Below are 19,157 nucleotides of genomic sequence, written 5' to 3'. Positions count from 1 at the left end.
GCCCCTTGTTCTAATGTGGCCCGTAGTCCTAGACTTTCCCACAAGTTAGAAAAGACAACAAATGCTGGCCTCGCCAGGGATGCCCACATCCCATAAAGGAACAAAAACTAATTACTTTTATAATACCAGCCTTAGATCTTCTATCTAAAAATTACCCATCCCAGAGCTTATTGTCAGCAATGGAGGGTTTGAGATATAAAAATAGTTTGGAAAAACTGGGGCTTTTTCCACTGGAGTGTAGGAGGTTGAGGTGTGATCTTACTGAGGTTTATAAAATCGCGAGGGGCATAGATAAGGTGAATGGCAAGGGTTTTTTCTCTAGAGTAGGGGAGTTAAAAACAAGAGGGCATATTTTTAAAGTGAGAAGTGAAAGATTTAGAAGAACATGGGGCAACATTTTTATACAGTGTGGTTTGTATGTGAAATGAACTGCCATGTAAAAACTAGGGATGTAGGTACAGTTATAACATTTAAAAGACTCTTGGATGAGTTCATGAATAAGAAAGATTTGGAGAGATATGGACCAAGCGCAGGCATGTGGGACTAGTTTAGTTTGGGAATATGGTCAGTGTGGACTGGTTGGATCGAAGGGTTTGTTTCCATGTTGCATGATCCTATGAGTCTATCCTCAATTTAGAATTAAGCTGGTGCTTAACGGAGTGAAAATTTATGGTACTGTCAGCATTGTTGGCTGGGTCAGCATTTATTACCCATTCCTACTTGCTCCTTGGAAATCTTGTTAAGTTGTCTTTTGAACCACTGCAGCCTATTTGATGTAAATTGACCCACAATGCTGTTAGGAAGAGACTTCCAGGATTCTCACCAAGTGACATTGAAGGAGCTGTGGTTTACTTCCAAGTCAGGATGGTGAGTGACTTGGAGGAAACCTGCAGGTGTGGTGGTGTTCTGATGTATTTGCTGCCCTTGTCCTTATATATGGCAGAGGTCATAAGTTTGGAAGGTGATGTCAGGGAAGACCTTGGTAAATTTCTGCAGTACACTTTGTAGATCTTGGTGGATCTGAAAGAGATTAGAAAGGCAGTGAGAAACACTGCCTTGGTGAGATTTGGACGCAAGGATAAAATGTTTAAAATTACCTAACTAGAAGTTAGTGTAGGTCAGGAAATTGAGCGGTGATGGACAAACAGGCTTTGGTGAGAATTAGAACGGAATTAGCAGCATTTTGGATGATCAATAGTTTACAAGGGTACAAAGTGGGAGACTGGCCAGAAACATGGCCATACATCTATTCTAGAGATAAGGTAGATGTCTGTGGCAAGGGGAAGAATAATGCAGTTGCAGAGAGTTGGAGCTCAGTAGTCTTAGTGATGGCATAAATATTTAATGTTTTATAACAAGATGAACACAACTTTCCTGGTGCTTTTTGCTAAATTTTCCTACACCCATTACTTAGTTTTATAATACACATATCTGACAAATATGTGGAGTAAGAGGCTTTCACCATTGCTGTTTGGTCTCAATACTTACAAATGATTTCCTGATCCTTTGAAGCTCATTAAATGAAATATGAAATTAAGGTGTGAGCCAAGCCTTAGTACAGTATCACATCCTACTGTTTCCTTTAAGTACCACAACATCATACTCATCTGCAGATCTCTCTGTTAGGCTGATTCTGTAATGATTCACAACTCCTGTGCAAATGTTTATATATCTGATTGTTGCACTCTCTCCACACTCACTCACAGGATAAGACCAAGTTGATGTTTATTAGGCTGCCCTCTCAGTATGATGTTCCACAGATGACTTACAGCTATCAAGAGAAGAAGATCAATAATTCTTATCCTCACTGCCTGTGATGCCTTATGGTTACGTCTTGAGAGCACAATATTGGGAATGCAGCAGTTTCCTCAAAAGCAAAGTTCCCAGGTTTTCCAGCGCTCATCAAGTGAGGTGGCTGCACAGAGTTAAGCACACCTACAGAACTGAGGATGGTCACATAACCAAGGACTTTGTTTCTGCTGGGAACACAGAGCCCAGTCAATCAGTAGGACATCCAAAACTCTGTGCTTGCAGTCTAACTTGAAGCTTCCAGACCCTGCTTATTGCCTGTAGCAATCGAGGGAAAACAACTCTCTGTTTCCTCTGACATCACCTTCCAAACCTTTGATCTCTACCGTTTAGAAGGAAAAGGGCAGCAAATACATAGGAACACCGCCACATCTGCAAGTTTCCTCTAAGTCACTCACCAACCTGACTTGAAAAACAGCAACATTCCTTGTTAGTGGAAAGTACAACTCTTGCAAACTCACAAATGGGGCAAAGGTTGCCATCTTCAGACCTGACAGGTGCCTATCACTCTAGAAAGACAACGTGTCTCAAAAATTTGAGCAATAAAGTGAGCAAGCAATTTTCCATTGTTGCAATGCAGTAGTGATGTGAGTGGTATTTTCTACTAAAAGTATGTTCCAGTCAGTCCGGAATGGTGTTCTGTCTACCATACAATTGAACAACATTTATATGAATTTTAGTGCCAATTCAATATAGGCTCTATGTCCCAATGATTTACTGATCAAACCAAACAACATGTTCCCTCAATTTATCACAAATGAAGAAATTTCAGTCTGCATTTGCAAAGCTCAAAACAAAATATCTACTGTTAAATAAGATTGCAGAATTAGCAGCACTTGTTGAACACTTGAGTGTGCTAGCAACACTTACGAACAATTTCAGATAATCAGCCAAGCCCAAATGGTATTCATTTACACTTGCTTAAATGATGTACATTAATATGCAGGGACGTGTTCTCTGCAAATAAAAAGTATAAGTTTAAGCCTTGTTCTCGTTTTGAATTGTGCAGGAACTTGGCAGCCTGTAGTTCCAATTGCTTGCTCCATGACTGTACATTGGTCAATCAGAGTCAGCTTGCCGACTTACCTTTAGGATAAATTGATGTGGTAATTTAAAATTTGGCATTCTTACATTTTTCCTGATGACTGAATGACAGAAATTTCCAGTATAATATCTCTCTTTTTAGCAAAGTTCAATTCTGGGCTAGTAAGCGAAAATCTCATAACATTTTATTTCTCTAAATTATATGACCACTGTTGCAATCAGACAAAATTTCCAGTCTATTGAGGATTTCCAGTTCCTTTCTTTATTAGAACTTCCTACCAAATGTTAATTTTTCATTTGTTTCTTTCATTTATCCTCAGTCGATCCCCTTGAATAATTGTAAACCAAAAGCTGGACCATTCGGAAATGACATTAGAAAACACTTCATTAGACAAACGAGAGGAGTCTGGAACCCTGTTTCAAAAAAAGCTTCTGAGCCTGAGGTTCAGGTGAAAAATTTAAAACCGAGATTGACAGAGATTTGTTGTGTAAGATGATTTAACATTTACAGAGCCATAGCGAGTTGATGAAATAAAGGTTTATGGTCTAACTGAATGGTAGGAGAAGTACAAGAGATTGAATGCCATCCTCATGTTCATTGCAATTTTTCTATACACCTTCTTGATGTTTGACTTATAGCTTTTCTTCATCTGCAATTCAAGTGAGGAGTATAAATTTGCACAGATCTAATCCATACAATGGCTAATGTGAAACAGCAAAAATTTCATTGACACATTTAGGCCCAATTTTAATACATTCAACACATTACTGGTTACTGCGGGAAAATCTGGGAGCTGTCTTTGAAGAAAGTAATGCAAGCCTCTGATTTCACTTTACTGAGTTCTCTGCCCTACTCTTGTTGTCTAACTTATCCCTAATTTTAATGACTCCACTATTGGTGTCCCCGCCTTCAGCTGCCAAGGACCTAAGTTCCCCAATTCCCTCACTAAACATCCCCAGCTCTTTTTACTCTTTTAAAGCATCTCTCTTTAACCAAGCTTTTACTACTTGAGTTAACACATATTTATCAGTGCTCAGTGTCAAGTTGACCCAGGCTTTCTAAAAGTTCTGTTACAATGATATGATAAGAGTATCACATTGGATTAAAAACCTGTGGCAGATTGTCCTGAAGGAGAGGCAGCTGAAGGCTTAACTGAGGTGCCAGCTGAAGTGGACTGGAGTCTTTGGACTTACAGGATAGCACATACAATGGGAATTAAAGCGCAGCTGGGCTCTTCTCTCCCCACAGCCCTCAAGGGTCGTAAGGTTTGGAGAGGTTTAGCTCAATTTTGCTGTAAGTACTCCATGTATTCTACAGTACTACAGAGCAAGTGACACTGCTAAGCACACAGTAAAGTTTGAGGTGGGGGCATATTGGATAATTTCCTAATGTGACACATATCACTGGGAATTGCAGTCTGCACCTTTCCTATCTCACAACCATGTAAAACCATTGTTGATGTATGAATAAATCCATAAACATCAATTTGGAGAAGTAATGTTTTAAATAGAATGAACAAATAAGGTAAATTTCATAAGCTTAAATGTACAGCACACAAAAAGGCCATTCAGCCCAACCATTTAATGCTCTTGCTTATGCTTCACTTCATCCTTTCCTGTCTTTTCTCATCTCAATCTACCATTGCAACCTTTTCATCCATTCTCCCTCAGATGCTTGTCTAGCTTTCCCCCACACATAAATATACCATCTGCTTTAACCACTGCCTGTGGTAGTCAGTTCCATATTCTCACCACTCTCACCTGAATTCCCTATTGGATTTCTTCATGACTATCTAGTCGCAGTGCCTTCTAATTATGGTCTTCCCCACAAGAGGAAATACGCTCCCTGTAACCAGTTTGTCACAAGTTTAAAAATTTTGAATAAAAATCTATCAAAAGAAAAGCAATGCAGCCACTCAATTATTTTGGCTGTGTAAACTGACATATTTCTAGTGTATGTATTTTCTCATAAATCTCCTCTGCACCCTCTCCAGTGCCTCTAGAACATTTTTAATGAGACAGTGACCAGGATTACACACAGTACCTAATTGCGGTGTCATCAAAGTTTGATACAAATTTAGCATAACTATTCTCCTTTTCAGTTCTATTCTGTGTAAACAAGGTCTCACAAACCTATGGTGCAATTTTTCATGATTGGTGTATTCGTATTTTTATTTTGCCTTTTGTCCTCTATCTCATCTAGACCTGCATCCTCTTCCTTGTCTTCTTAGGCAATCCTTCATGGTTCAGAACAACTTGTTCCTCACACTGTAAATGTATTCTCAAGTGACTAAGGAGTCCAAGGCATCTGTTGCAGTCTTTGTCGCGGGGGGCAGATAGTGGCTGATATATTGTGTTGGGGGAATTGGAGAGGTGGGTGGAGATAGAATGCTACAGTTACCACAAATTTTGCCTAGAAAGTTAGTGATCTCCCTGTTCCTCTTCCACACTTTTGTAAAAAACCAATCTTAATCTAAGAGACAGTTAATTATTAATCTTATGTTTCATAAAATGAAGATGTTTATGAATGAATTTAATACTGCAATCCATCAACTGTAAAAATCTCCGACTGGCTTGCATTATTCTGTTTCAAAATATTCTGCAAAGTACTAGGTCAATGTTTCACTCCAGGCCTTCTTACAACTTTTGACAAGGCTGTGATAGTGTTTTGCGATATTGAATGACATGTAGACTTTTTTAGCCCATCTGTTCAGCTATACTATTACAGAACTCTGGACTTGAAGCCAAATCCCTTTGCTCAGAATTGGGAATTTCAAGTAGACAATTTCTAGCCAACCTGTTTAAAGATATTATCACACAGCTCTGGAGCAGGTTTGACTTAAGCCTGGACCTCTGGATTTAAAGGTAGGGAAGGGAATTTCATCTGGATAATTTCTAATCAACATTTTCAGATGTGTTAATATAACTGGATTAGGTGAGACCTGAACCCAAGTCTAGTAGCTCAGAGATGGGAAACTCAAATACAACACCACAAGAGCCCCAGGGAGTTTTGTGTGGTGGGCTGTTAAGGACAACAAACTGTAGTGAACCAACAGGATAGATGTCAAAACAAAAAAAACTGAAAGAACTGTGGATGCTGTAAATCAGGAACAAAAACAGAAGCTGCTGTAAAAGCTCGGCAGGTCTGGCAGCAGCTGTGAAGAAAATATCACAGTTCACCTTTCAGGTCCGGTGACCCTTCCTCAGACCTGGGGCGGCACGGTGGCTCACCGTGCAACTTCACAGTGCCAGGGACCTGGGTTCAATTCCAGCCTCAGGAAGAGTTTGCACATTCTCCCCAGGTATGCGTGGGTTTTCTCCGGGTGCTCCGATTTCCTCCCACAGTCCAAAGATGTGTAGGCTAGGTGGATTGGCCATGCTAAATTGCCCGTGGTGTTCAGGGATGTGTGGGTTTTTGGGGGATGGATCTGGGTGGGATGCTGCAAGGGGCGGTGTGAACTTGTTGGGCCGAAGGACCCGTTTCCACACTGTAGGGAATGACTGATCTAATCTAACTGTCCTGAGGAAGGCATGGAAGGAGCTCAGTGTGTGTAGTTGCAGGCTGTAACACTCTATCACTGTATGGTGCTACGGACCTGCCAACATGTGCCTTGATAATCTTCAGCACAAGGGAAATTGTTGAGGTTGGTTGGCTCGGCGTGCTGATTTCTTGTTTCGCAGATGTTTCGTTACCATGTTGGTAAAAAAAAAACTTTTGTAAAGTACACCAAAAAGCTACACACACAGACCAGGTACTAAACTTCAACAGTAACCATCCCAGCACACACAAATGAAGCTGTCTGCGAACACTATTTAAAAGGGCAACAACACACTGCTGCAACATGGAACTACGCCAGGAGGAAGACAAATACCTCTTCCAAGTGTTCAAGGATAATGGATATCCAAAAAGCTGGGTCAGAAGATGCCTACACGAACAACATCAGAAAGATACTGCACATCCCAACACACTCATCATACTACCCTACATCAGAAACACGTCAGGACTTACCAAAAGACTCCTATGACCACTGGACATCAGAGTGGCACACAAGCCCATATCAACCCGACGACAACTGCTCACCCGAACTAAAGACCCACTCCCTGCTATGGGCAGGACCAATGTCATCTACATGATCCACTGCAGTGACATTGAGAAACACTACATCAGACAAACAGGAAGGAAACTAACAACAAGGGAACATGAACACCAACTGGCTACAAAAAGACCTAACCAGTACTCACTCATCTCAATCCACATGGACAAGGAGAATCACCATTTTGACTGGAATAGCACCAAAATCCTGGAACAAGCTAAGCAGAGACAGGCACGAGAATTCCTAGAAGCCTCGCACTCCACAAAGCATGCTATTAATAAACATAGTGAACTCGGCCCAATATACATTCCACTAAGAAGGAAAACTGGAAATGAGGCAAACCATCTCGACGGACCCCAGAGTTTAAAACCGAAGTGGGAGAACACACCGACGCCTCATCAAAGGCTGCACGGAGGATGTTACCTAGTACGGTAACAAAATGTCCGCAAAACAAGAAACCAGCTCGGCGAGCCAATCAATCTCAACACCACAACCCAAGCTACAAATCTGCTTCAAAACAAGGGAAATTGGGAGGTAAGCTCCAACAATTGTCTAAAATGAAATATTTAATGCATTTTGTGTCTTTAGTGGATTCTTTTGAGCATCTCTCACCTCAGTACCCTTTCCATCACACTCTCCCTGTGATGTGCTCCTTTCTGATAGCATCTTCGCCAGTCAAGATTGCCCCTCTCCAGCCCTTTGTAAGCCCCACTATAATCAGTACATCTGAACCCTCTGAGTCTTCTTTTGTGGGTTTCCCAACACATTACTGTTGGAACTCTCTATCTGTACTCACTGCATGTATGTTCTATCTGCCTCTATTCTCTGTCTCTACCCTGTGCCTCTTCAATCTGTAATATCTGTATCCATTCCCTGCATTCTCTCTCTCTCTACTTTCCGTTAGCATTGCCTGTATGCTCTTTATGCGCCTGCTGCCTGTACCCTTTGCCTGTACCTTTTGTTTGTACAGTACCTTCAAAATTTTTCTACTGACTGTACCTTCTGATGAGATGACCTTCAAAATTAGTATTGATGCAAGAGACATTCTGCATGTATGCCCAGTTTCAGACTCAGCACCTGTTTGCTTTGAATAAGCCATTCAAGTAAATCATTAAAAAGCCCTGTCCCATTGACAAAGAGTTACCTTCACAAACCATACACCCAAGCTACGGTGGTTCTCATACATTACCAGGATGACCAGCCTCTTGGAGACATGTTGGTTTGAGTAGCAGTACAGAAGATGGGAGTGTGGTGCTGGAAAATTCATGAGTGCCAAATATTTAGCGGTGGGTGTAGTCCTGACTCTGCGCTGGTATGATCCAGAACTCTGGGAGTGGATCAGCAGGTTGGCACAAAATTCTGGAATAAAATACTTTTTCAAAGATAGGATATACAGCATTCAGCAGAAACTTATACAAAGTGCAGAATGACCACTAGCACAGGGCCATCCTGTAAGTCTAAGAGGGTTGATCATTAGACCTCCATGCATTTCACCCAAGAGTATTTGTTTTGGTGTCTGTAAGCTTTGCTCTTCTTCACTCAATGGCATTTGAACCCTTCTATATAGCCAGAACACTTTTACCTGATCTCTCAACAGTAGCCTTTCTCGTTTTAAGAAGTGCTTTTTGGGCCCTCATCACCCCTCCACGTGTTCTGATTGTAACACCTTTGATTAGGATAGTTTAATTTAGAATTTAGCCACTTTTTGAGGCAAATTTTGAAGCATGTACCCCCGCCCTCTTCCCAGCTGAGCAGCTGTTATTATTTGAGGAACAGAAAAACCCAATCACTGGGCAACAATACTGACCTTTGCAACGCTGATCAGGTGATTGACCCCAGGAAAATAAACTGTCACTTCATCGCCATTAAACATTCAAAATCTGTCACACCATCCTCTCATTGCCACCAACCGGATGTTCCTCCTACTTTAAGGTTAGTTAGTTCCTGCTCAGAAACTTTGATTGAACTGGGTATTCAGTTGGATTTGGACCTTCCATGAGCAACATCAGAAGAGATTATTTATTAAAGTGAGGGGAATTTCAATTCAAATATAAAACCATCTTTTCCACTTACTTTTGTTCTATTATCATGTTTCAACAGGCTTATCCATCTCTCATTTTTATCACCTTCCCTCATTTTCCCTTCCAATATCCTTGCTTTTCTTTCACATCCGTAACCTCCTACTATTCAAATCTTCCATTTCTTCATCCAAATTCCAACTTCTCACCCTGTCCCCTCCTTTATTTTTCCCCATTCCACCTCTCTTTCTCTTTGTCCACTTACCTCACTCTCATTTGATCCGCCTTCTGACCTTCCAATTCCCTTGTTGCGACTTCACATGAAAGCTGTCCTCTTGTCTGATTCTGCCATCTTATTTCCACAAATTATCTGTCTCCTTCTTCCTCTTCCCAACCTTACCAGATGTTTCCCCTTCGTCTTCCCTCTCCCTGTCCAACTTTTCCTGTTCTCCAAACAATCTCGCTCTCCACCTTTTCCCAAGTGCTTTCTTTCTCTGCTCCACCTCTTGCCTACCCATTCTCTCCTTATCTTTTTGTTCCTCCCTTCTTTTCATTTTTCTTTCATCACTGCTTTATTCTGTTGTCTTCTCCTTAGATCCTTTCCCCTCATCTTTCTTCTGTTGTTGCTTGCATCCTCCTCTCTTGAGGTCCTTTCCCTCTCTTCCATACATATGTCTTTATTTTTACCTCTCCTGTACGTGCTGTTTATCACATTGCTTATATTTCTGCCAGTTTGGGAACAGTTGGCCCTTGCTCACGAACCCTGATTGAACTGGCTATTGAGTTGGATATGGACTCTCCACTTACAACGTCAGAGGAGATTACTTATTAAAGTGAGAGAAAGCACTCTGCCAAAAATTATTATAGTATTCTAACTACTAATTATTTCAAAATAAACCATATGTTATTTTCATCCTTCGAAAAATTTTCAGAATGCAAAGTCTATTTGTTTGCTAACATTTCATGCACAATTTTTGCTTTTAGTGTTGATGATTCCAAGTTAAGGAGTGAAGGTTATGGCATTTCCTTTGATTAGAAACAAAGGTGACATTTCATTGTTTATAATGTGGAAGGACTGCCTACTTATAAAGAAAGAAAAGAGTTGAAAGGAACATGAATCAGCCAGTAAGGAAATAAACTTTATGTTTGCATCTTAATGAGAAAAAGAGTGGAAAATTTTTTGAAGTAATTAACAAAATATCCAAAGAGAAATGAGATTTCTTTTTTTTTAAACAGTGAGTTGTTGCTGTCTGAAATGCACTATCTAAAAGAGTAGTGGACGCAGGTTCATTAGGAATTTGAAAACAGAATAGGTAAAAACTTAAAACGAGTAAAGCAGAGCTATAGAGGAAGGCCTTACAAGAAAAAAAGAAGGTTTTGAGGGGACTTGACAAGGTAGATATTGAGATGATACTTCCACTAGTGGAGGAATCTCAAATTCAGGGATAAAGGTTTGGAATAAGGGAACAGTTTTTAAAAATTGAGAATGAGGGAATTTCTTCTCCAAGAAGGTAATAAGTGCTTGGATTTCTCTAACATAGTGAGTGTGGAGGTTCGCTTAATGAAGTATTTAAATAAGTGGTGAATAGATTTGTGAAATATCATAGAGTTGAAGCCTGTGATGAGCTGGTATGAAAGAGAAGTTGAGGCCTGGGACAGATCAGCCATGATCTTGTTGAATGGTGGAGCAAGCTTAAGGATCTGAATGACCAACTTCTGTTCCTATTCCTTATGTTCTGATAAGCAGGAGAAGACACAAATATAATCAGCCTTTCTGACAAACATCACAGGCATGATGGGTTGAATGACCTCCTCCCGACCATGGCATTGTAGAGGCAATAATAATGGAGAGATAAGTAAGATTGCGGGGATCATCTCATTGAGGAACTCGTCAATTCATTTTTTTGGAGAGGTTCTGATCTCCTTCAAACATTATTATGCAATTTTTTTGTATCTATTCTGAAAGGGGGCTTTTTAAAATAAAAATCTAGCTTTGGATTAAGTAGTTTGGCCCAGTAATGTTAGCCTTATTTGAGTAAGATTAATCTTTCAATTTTGGCTGTCCAAAGTAATGGGAGTTATGATGTTCAGTTGAAATAAATAAGTAAAAAATGATTCAATGAACGGATTAACTTGTATCTATGTTATACAGCAACCTTCTTTTTACTCAAGTTCATTGAGTGGAAATTTCACCCATTAGTCCCAGCAGCAATGGTTGACAATTAGTAGAACGAAGAGGGGAAAAGGATAGTTTTTAGCTTGGATAATGTCAAAACTAAGCTTATTGGAAGAACCTTTAGTTGCAGAGATACATAGGAAGGGATAATGATGCCAGTAATGATAATGGGAACACGAAGAACAGCCAAATACTGTGGATGCTGGAGATCTAAAATATAAGGCAAGAAATCTTTGGAAAATTCTCAGAACTCCCAACAATAGTTATGAAAAGAGAAACACAATCAACTTTGATGGCCTGTTCACAACATGTCTTCAACGTAGTCAATTGCTACCCAAAAGCAAAGGTAAAATTAAATGTGAGCCTTAGCCACATATACAGGTATTGGACAGTTGAGCAAAAAGGTTTTAAGAGATTGTAAAGAGATTGTTGAAAGAGGAGAGAGATGCTGAGATAAAGGATTTAGATGGGGTGTGTCCCAGAATTTGGAGGTTTCTTAGGTAACTGAAGGTATAGTCACCAATAACAATAGAAGTTAGGATGTTAAGATCAGGCGGAGAAGGACCAATGTGTTAACCACCAAAAATAGCTCTGTTCATTTCACTTGTGGGGAGGACACAGATTTAGAAAAGCTAAATCAGCTAATTTTCTTTGGCACATTGAAGGGTATGAAGGATTTATAGTATTTAAAGTATTTAAAAGTATTTAAAACTTAGCAATTCAACCTTTCACCACTGACTGCTTCGAGGTAAGCAATTTAAAAGAAGCTGTTAAATGCGAGACTGGATATGCTTGTGCCTGTACTTTGTGGGAGCTCAAGGTGCATTACATGAGGGTTTTTATAAAATTTCCCACTTGGCTATTTACTTTGAATATTTTGTTTCATTTGTCGTGCGTTTGTCAGTTCTGTAAACCGTTGCCTATACAGTTTCACTGATCATAGAAACAGGAGGAGGCTTTCAGTTCTTTATGTCTGTTCTGCTATTCTATTTGATCATCAATGATCTATTTCAACTCCATCTATCTTAGTTCTGTAACATTTTGTATCCCTACCTAGATGGTCTTTGTGCATGTATTGTATATCTTCCAGTAATACTTGATCATGTGTACAGAAACTCTTTTTTGGACTGGAGGCTTGTGACCAGCAGTGTTCTATAGGGATTGGTGCTGGGTCCACTTTTGTTTGTCTTTTACATTACTGATTTGGATGAGAATATAGGAGGCATGGTTTGTAAGTTTGCATATGACACCAAAATTGGTGGTATAGTGTTCAGAAACAAATGTTATCTAAGATTACAAAGAGATCTTGATCAATTGGGTCAATGTGCTGCGGAGTGCCAGATGGAGTTTAATTTGGATAAGTGTGAGGTATTGTATTTTATACAGACTAAGACAGGACTTGTACAATAATAGCAGTGCACTGGATAGTGTTGTAGTTCAGAGACTTAGAGTTTCAGCTACACAAATCTTTGAAATTTGCATCACAGGTAGTCAGGGTGGTTAAGAAGGCATTTAGTCTGCTTGCCTCATTGACCAGCACTTTGAGTATAGGGTCAGGGATATCATGTTGAGGTTGTACAAGATGTTGGTGAGGCCACTTCTGGAGTACCATTTGCAGTTCTGGTTACCCTGTTATAGGAAGGATGTTATTAAACTGGACAGGGTTCAGAAAACATTTACCAAGATGTTGCCAGGAATGGAAGGTTGAATTATTAAAATAGTCTGGGATTTTTTTTCAGTGGAGCATAGGAAGTTAAGGAGTGACCTTTCTGAGGTTTATAAAATCATGAAGCGCACAGGTAAGGTGAAAGACAAGGGCCTTTTTTCCTAAGGTAAGGGAATTCAAAACTAGAGATCATATTTTTAAGGTGAGAGGAAAAAGATTTGTAAAGGACATAAGGGGCAATATTTTTACACAGAGTGTAGTTTGTGAGTGGAATGAACTGCCAGAGAAAGTGGTGGATGTTGGTACAATTATAATTTCAAAAGACATTTGTACAAGTGCAGGAATTGGATGGGTTTGGAGGGATCTGGGCCAAATGCAGACATGTGGGACTAGTTTAGTTTGGGAACATGGTTGGCGTGGACTGGTTGAAGTCTGTTTCCCTACTGTATGACTTCATGACTTTATAACTGCAAATGTGTAATTTATCTCCCAAAAGCCTTAATTTTTCGTTTAACTTGAATCAGTTGTAGAAGCAGGACTTGCGAATTCAGTGTGGTGAGTCTTTTTTTTGACAATTTCTCTTTACTTAAACATCAGAAATCCTGGTAGTCCTTGAACAGTGGGGACCTGCTGAATTAAGCACAATGGACGGCGTCCATTATCAGCTATTCCAAAGACCCAGCATGGATAACATTCCCTCAAAATGTTAAAGAAAGAAGCAAAGACCTTCAGGTGCTGGAAATCCAAAATAAAATCATTAATTGCTGGAAAAACTCAGTCTGTCTGGTGGCACCTGTGGAGTGAAAGCAAAATTGACATTTCCGGTCCACTGACTCTTTTTCAGAATGCAAAAAGGCAATGTGAAGAAGGGCAGTGGACCTGAAACATGAAAACTGCTTTCTCCCCACAGATGCTTCCAGACCTCTTGAGTTTTTTTTAGCAATTTCTGATTTTGCACCTCAAAAGTATCATCCATGTAAAATTGACTCCTTCAAGTTGCCTAAAAATTTGGTCCTAAAACAAAAAAAAACGACTTTTACATGAGAATTTAGAGTGATTCCTGAAATTTTAATGTCATAAATCTATTTTTCTACCTTCAGTAAAAAAGTAGAAAAAAAACTGAAAAAAGGATCTCAAGACTGACCCCATTACAATGGCATTATAAATGGAAACTCCAATATGCCTGTACCGATTGGTACAGATATTAGACAGCTGAGAGAGACCACCCTTCAGACAATTCAGTCAAGCTCAGGAAGCAGTCCATTTCCCACTTGAAAGCATTAAAGCTCAGCACCCAGCACACTAGTGGATCATTCATTCCAGTGCATTTGAAAGGCTAGGAATCACTTAACGTCCAGTCAGTCCTTAGTCTTTTAGAGTTTCAATTCATGTCTGCTGGTCCTCCTTAATCCATTAGTCATAGCCATAGAATGTAGAGGTGAGGAGCAGTGGTATGCCATTTGGCCAATGAACGTAGAAATTCTAACCCATAATAGATTGGAAGGAGTTTTCCAAATGCAACAAGGCCTGTAGTCCATTGATCAAGATTGGCTTTCAACTTAATGAATTCACTGGGGTACCAGAGGAAAGAGGCTATTTCTACTGTGTTCCAGTACTCTGACTTACTGACACATAAATACACACCAAACCACTGGAATATAGCAAGATTTAAATTGACATTGCAAGGACTATTTGAGAGTGCTCCTCAGCGGCACCATTCTGATGTGCTCTTCTTCTGTAGGCCTGGGACATCTGAAAGCCAGAACGTTTTGTGACTCTGAGAAAGCCAAGTCTTCGCAGCACCAACTATGCCGAGCACGGAGACAGGTACCTGCACCTCAGAGGGTTGTGCAGAATGAGGAAGTGGCACTGGGTGAGTGACAGTCTGGTTGCAGAATGGTGGTGAGAGAAAAAGTGCAGGCCCCTATTGTCAAGACTGAGGTCCAATATAACCCCTCCCTCAGCTGCTATAGCTCGAGATTAGTCTCACAACATAATTATAATGAAAGATGACTCTCTGAACAGGACCAGTTATAGGAGTTACTAAAGCCCTTGTAAAGTATTCTGACCTGTAGAACAATGCTTTCCATTTGCTTGTGTGGGAAATGATGTTTTGTTCTACAGTGTTTGGCAACTACAACTGTTTGGTTAGCCAAGCCCCAGTGATGCAGATCCTATATACAGGCTAACAAATGTCTGGGTTACACTATCAAAGCCTAAGGCTTCTAGTCAAGCTTCCTGTATCATCCAACTCGACATGCTGATGAATCAGGTTACTGTCTACAGGTTTGCTCCTTGACAGATCATTAGGTATAACTGAGGGAGACCCCATTAATAAGGACAGATCTGTATAAATAAAGATGTTTTCTTTCAGCATGATGCCAGTTCCAGCTAGTTCAGTATTTGGTGCAAAATTACATGGGATTTACAGTACGGGCACAGACCATGCAGCCAAGCTGGTCCATTCTAGTGTTGATGTTTTCAGCCCTGTTAATCTCACTCTTTCAGTGTCTCTTTCCATTCCTTTCCCTCCCATGTTTTTACACAGCTTTATCTATCTTAAATCCTTCAGTGTTCATCTCAATATGGTAACAAACTCCACTTTCAAACCAATTAAAGACATTTCTCCTGAATTTCCTATTGGCTTTCCCTGTGACTTTCTTACAATTATGGACACAAGTTTTAAACTCTTCTATAAATGAAATCATCTCTATATCTACTCTATCAACACTCCCTTATAATCTAAAAGAGCTCCATTAAATAACCCCTCAGCCTTGTCTTTTCAGGCATAAGCTACAATGGTCATGGGAGGCTATCAGTACAATGGAAATGACCTATTCAGGCTACAATACAATAGAGTAGATCCCAAATACATCTCACTAAAAGCCTTCAGCCAACTGGCTCAATTCCTTCTGCAGGGAATGGTAATGCACCAACTCCAAGGAATAGCATGCTGGTAGAGTTCATTAATATCACGGATGTCCCAGTTCAAACAAATGAATTAGCTGCACTGTAGTCAAGCTTTGTGCAAAGAGTTTGTTCCTGATTCCGTACAAACCGGTAACAGCACAGCGAATGATATCAACTGATGGCTATTTAAGAGAGTAAGATGTTGAACTGGGGGAAGTGTCAGGCCAATTGCTTGTTTACATGTAGAAAGGAGGAACTATTGAAGCATTCACTTCTATAAGGAAGATAGTTGAATTCTCACTTCTTACATCCTTCCCTCTACCCGGCTCCTTCAACCTGTTCTAACCTAGCTTCTAAACTATACAACACTTTAATTATTTTATGGAATGTGAGTGTCACTGGCAAGCTTAGCATGTTCACCCCCTCCTCAAATACCCTTGTGAAAGTGGTGGCCTTCTTGAGTTGTTAGTATAGTTGGGATTTAAATCCTCCTACTGTTCTATCAAAGAACGATATAGAAGTATTGTGACCCAACAACAATGAAGAAGTGGTGGCATATGTCCAAATCAGGACGCTGAGTGTCTTCAAACAGAATGACAGGTGGTAGTGATCCCATGCCCTTGACCTTCCAAATAGTAGTTGTTGTGGCTTTGGAAAGTGATATCAAAGGAAACTTAATGAGTTGCTGCACTGTATCTTGTAGATGGTACATACTGTTGCTACGGAGCATCAGTAGTGAAAGGAGTGAATGTTGAAGGTAGTGTACAGGATACCAATCAAATGGGCTGCTTTGACCTGGATGGTCACAGATATCTTGAGTGTTGTTGGAACTGTGTTCATCCAGGCAACTGGTGAATATTCTATCGCATTACTGACTTATACCTTCTAGGTAAAGGATAGGTTTTGGGGAGACAGGAGATGTGCTACTCACCGTAATTTCTGAATTACTCATTTTTTAAAAATATGCTGTAAGTGCAGAAAGGTGGTAATGAAGGAGGATTCTTCATCTATAGGAATCAAGAGGCACTTATGCACTCATAAATGTGACACCAAGATGATTTGTTGCCTCTCTGGTGTTAGGGATGTCATAGAATGGCTGCAGAAGCATTCTTCTGGGAAAAGACAAATGGTCAGAGATCGTGATCTGCATTGAGTATGAATGACAAATGGTAGGACGGTAGAAGTTATTCTGCAATCGGAATTCAGGAAACTAAGCAGAAAATTAGCAAGCAGGACCTCTAAATTTGTTACCTCTGAATAATTCCCAGTGCCATGTACAAGTAAATATAGAAATAGAAGGCTAAGACAAATGAATGCTTGGCTAGGAAGAAGATGTGGTAAGGAAGTCTTTAAATTTCTGGGATGCAAGCACTGGCTCCAATGGAGTTGGACAAGCCAGATATATTGCACCTAAACAGAGCTGAGAATAAGTTCCTTGTGGGCCATTTTGCTAGTGCTTTGGGGAGGGCTTAAAGTAACTCAGCTAGGGTGTGAAACCAATAGAGAATATCAGAAAATCATACCAGGGTACACATTTTTGGATTGTGATGCTGTGGCTGAAGGAATGGCAAAAAGGGTTTTTAAATATTCATGGTTACAATGGAGAAGAAAGATGGGTGTCATTTTGGATAAGGAGATCATTGCAGTACAGGAGAAAGGGGATGTTTCATTTAGCTCAAGAACAGAATCAATTTGGTTGGAGCTAAGGAAGAAGGAAGGTGAAATTACATTGTACGATATAATATATAAGCTATAAGAAATATATATGTCATCGGACTACTAATCCAATTATCTAGATAATGTTCTGGAGACCTAGGTTTGAATCCTGCCATGGCAGATGGCGGAATTTAAATTCAATAAAAAGAAAAATTTGGAATTAAGAATCCACTGATGACCATGAAATAATTGTAAGCTGTCAGCAACAACCCATCTGAATCATTAAGGTCCTTCAGGGAAAGAAATCTGCCATTCTCACCTGGTCTGTCCTACATGTGACTCCGGACCCACAGCAATATGATTGACTCTCAAATGCCCTCTGAAAGGGCTGAGCAAGCCATTCAATTGTATCAGTTGCTACAAGCTCTCAAAGAACTGAAACTGGGCGGATCACCTGGTATCGACCTACGTGCTGGGAAAGACAATGGCTCTGTCAACCCACCAAAGTCTTCCTCACTAACATCTGGGGATTAGTGCCAAAATTGGGAGCGCTGTCTCATAGACTAGCCAAGTAACAGCCTAGCATTGTCATACTGACAGAATCGTTCCACACGGGCAATGTCCCAAGCATCACTATCACCATCCCTGGATATGTTCGGTTTCACCAGCAGGACAGAGCCAGCAGAGGTGATGGCACAATGGTGTACAATTGAGAGGGAGTTGCCCTGAGAGCCCTTAACATTGACTGTGGACCCCATAAAGTCTTAAGGCTTCAGGTTAAATATGGACAAGGAAAACTCCTGCTCATTACCATCTCCCATCCTCTCTCAGCTGATGAAGTGGTACTCATCCATATTAAAGAGATAATGGGAACTGCAGATGCTGGAGAATTCCAAGATAATAAAATGTGAAGCTGGATGAACACAGCAGGCCAAGCAGCATCTCAGGAGCACAAAAGCTGACGTTTCGGGCCTAGACCCTTCATCAGAGAGGGGGATGGGGAGAGGGAACTGGACCCTTGACCGCGTCTCCCGTATTTCCCGCAACACATCCCTCACACCCCGCCCCCGCCACAACCGCCCCAAGAGGATCCCCCTCGTTCTCACACACCACCCTACCAACCTCCGGATACAACGCATTATCCTCCGACACTTCCGCCATTTACAATCCGACCCCACCACCCAAGACATTTTTCCATCCCCTCCCCTGTCAACTTTCCGGAGAGACCACTCTCTCCGTGACTCCCTTGTTCGCTCCACACTGCCCTCCAACCCCACCACACCCGGCACCTTCCCCTGCAACCGCAGGAAATGCTACACCTGTCCCCACACCTCCTCCCTCACCCCCATCCCAGGCCCCAAGATGACATTCCACATTAAGCAGAGGTTCACCTGCACATCTGCCAATGTAGTATAATGCATCCACTGTACCCGGTGCGGCTTCCTCTACATTGGGGAAACCAAGCGGAGGCTTGGGGACCGCTTTGCAGAACACCTCCGCTCAGTTCGCAACAAACAACTGCACCTCCCAGTCGCAAACCATTTCCACTCCCCCTCCCATTCTCTAGATGACATGTCCATCATGGGCCTCCTGCAGTGCCACAGTGATGCCACCCGAAGGTTGCAGGAACAGCAACTCATATTCCGCCTGGGAACCTTGCAGCCATATGGTATCAATGTGGACTTCACCAGTTTCAAAATCTCCCCTTCCCCTACTGCATCCCAAAACCAGCCCAGTTCGTCCCCTCCCCCCACTGCACCACACAACCAGCCCAGCTCTACCCA

At 41.0% G+C, this 19,157-nt stretch overlaps 1 protein-coding gene across 17 annotated transcripts in view; it reads left to right on the top strand.

The window, feature by feature from the left end:
- adgrb3 (adhesion G protein-coupled receptor B3) overlaps positions 1 to 19,157 on the top strand; it is a 1,393,543-nt gene that overhangs the window by 323,755 nt on the left and 1,050,631 nt on the right. For 14 of the 17 annotated variants that reach the window (XM_059645517.1, XM_059645509.1, XM_059645512.1 and 11 more), the window contains one exon: positions 14,549 to 14,680. The exons of the other annotated variants lie outside the window; for them this stretch is intronic. In XM_059645517.1, the coding sequence (XP_059501500.1) occupies positions 14,549 to 14,680 (132 nt within the window). The remainder of the gene's footprint in view (positions 1 to 14,548; positions 14,681 to 19,157) is intronic. 17 annotated transcript variants of the gene reach the window in all.

This window comes from Stegostoma tigrinum, chromosome 4, assembly GCF_030684315.1.
Source record: "Stegostoma tigrinum isolate sSteTig4 chromosome 4, sSteTig4.hap1, whole genome shotgun sequence".
Classification (NCBI taxonomy): domain Eukaryota; kingdom Metazoa; phylum Chordata; class Chondrichthyes; order Orectolobiformes; family Stegostomatidae; genus Stegostoma; species Stegostoma tigrinum.
This window is presented reverse-complemented; position numbering and strand designations above follow the sequence as displayed.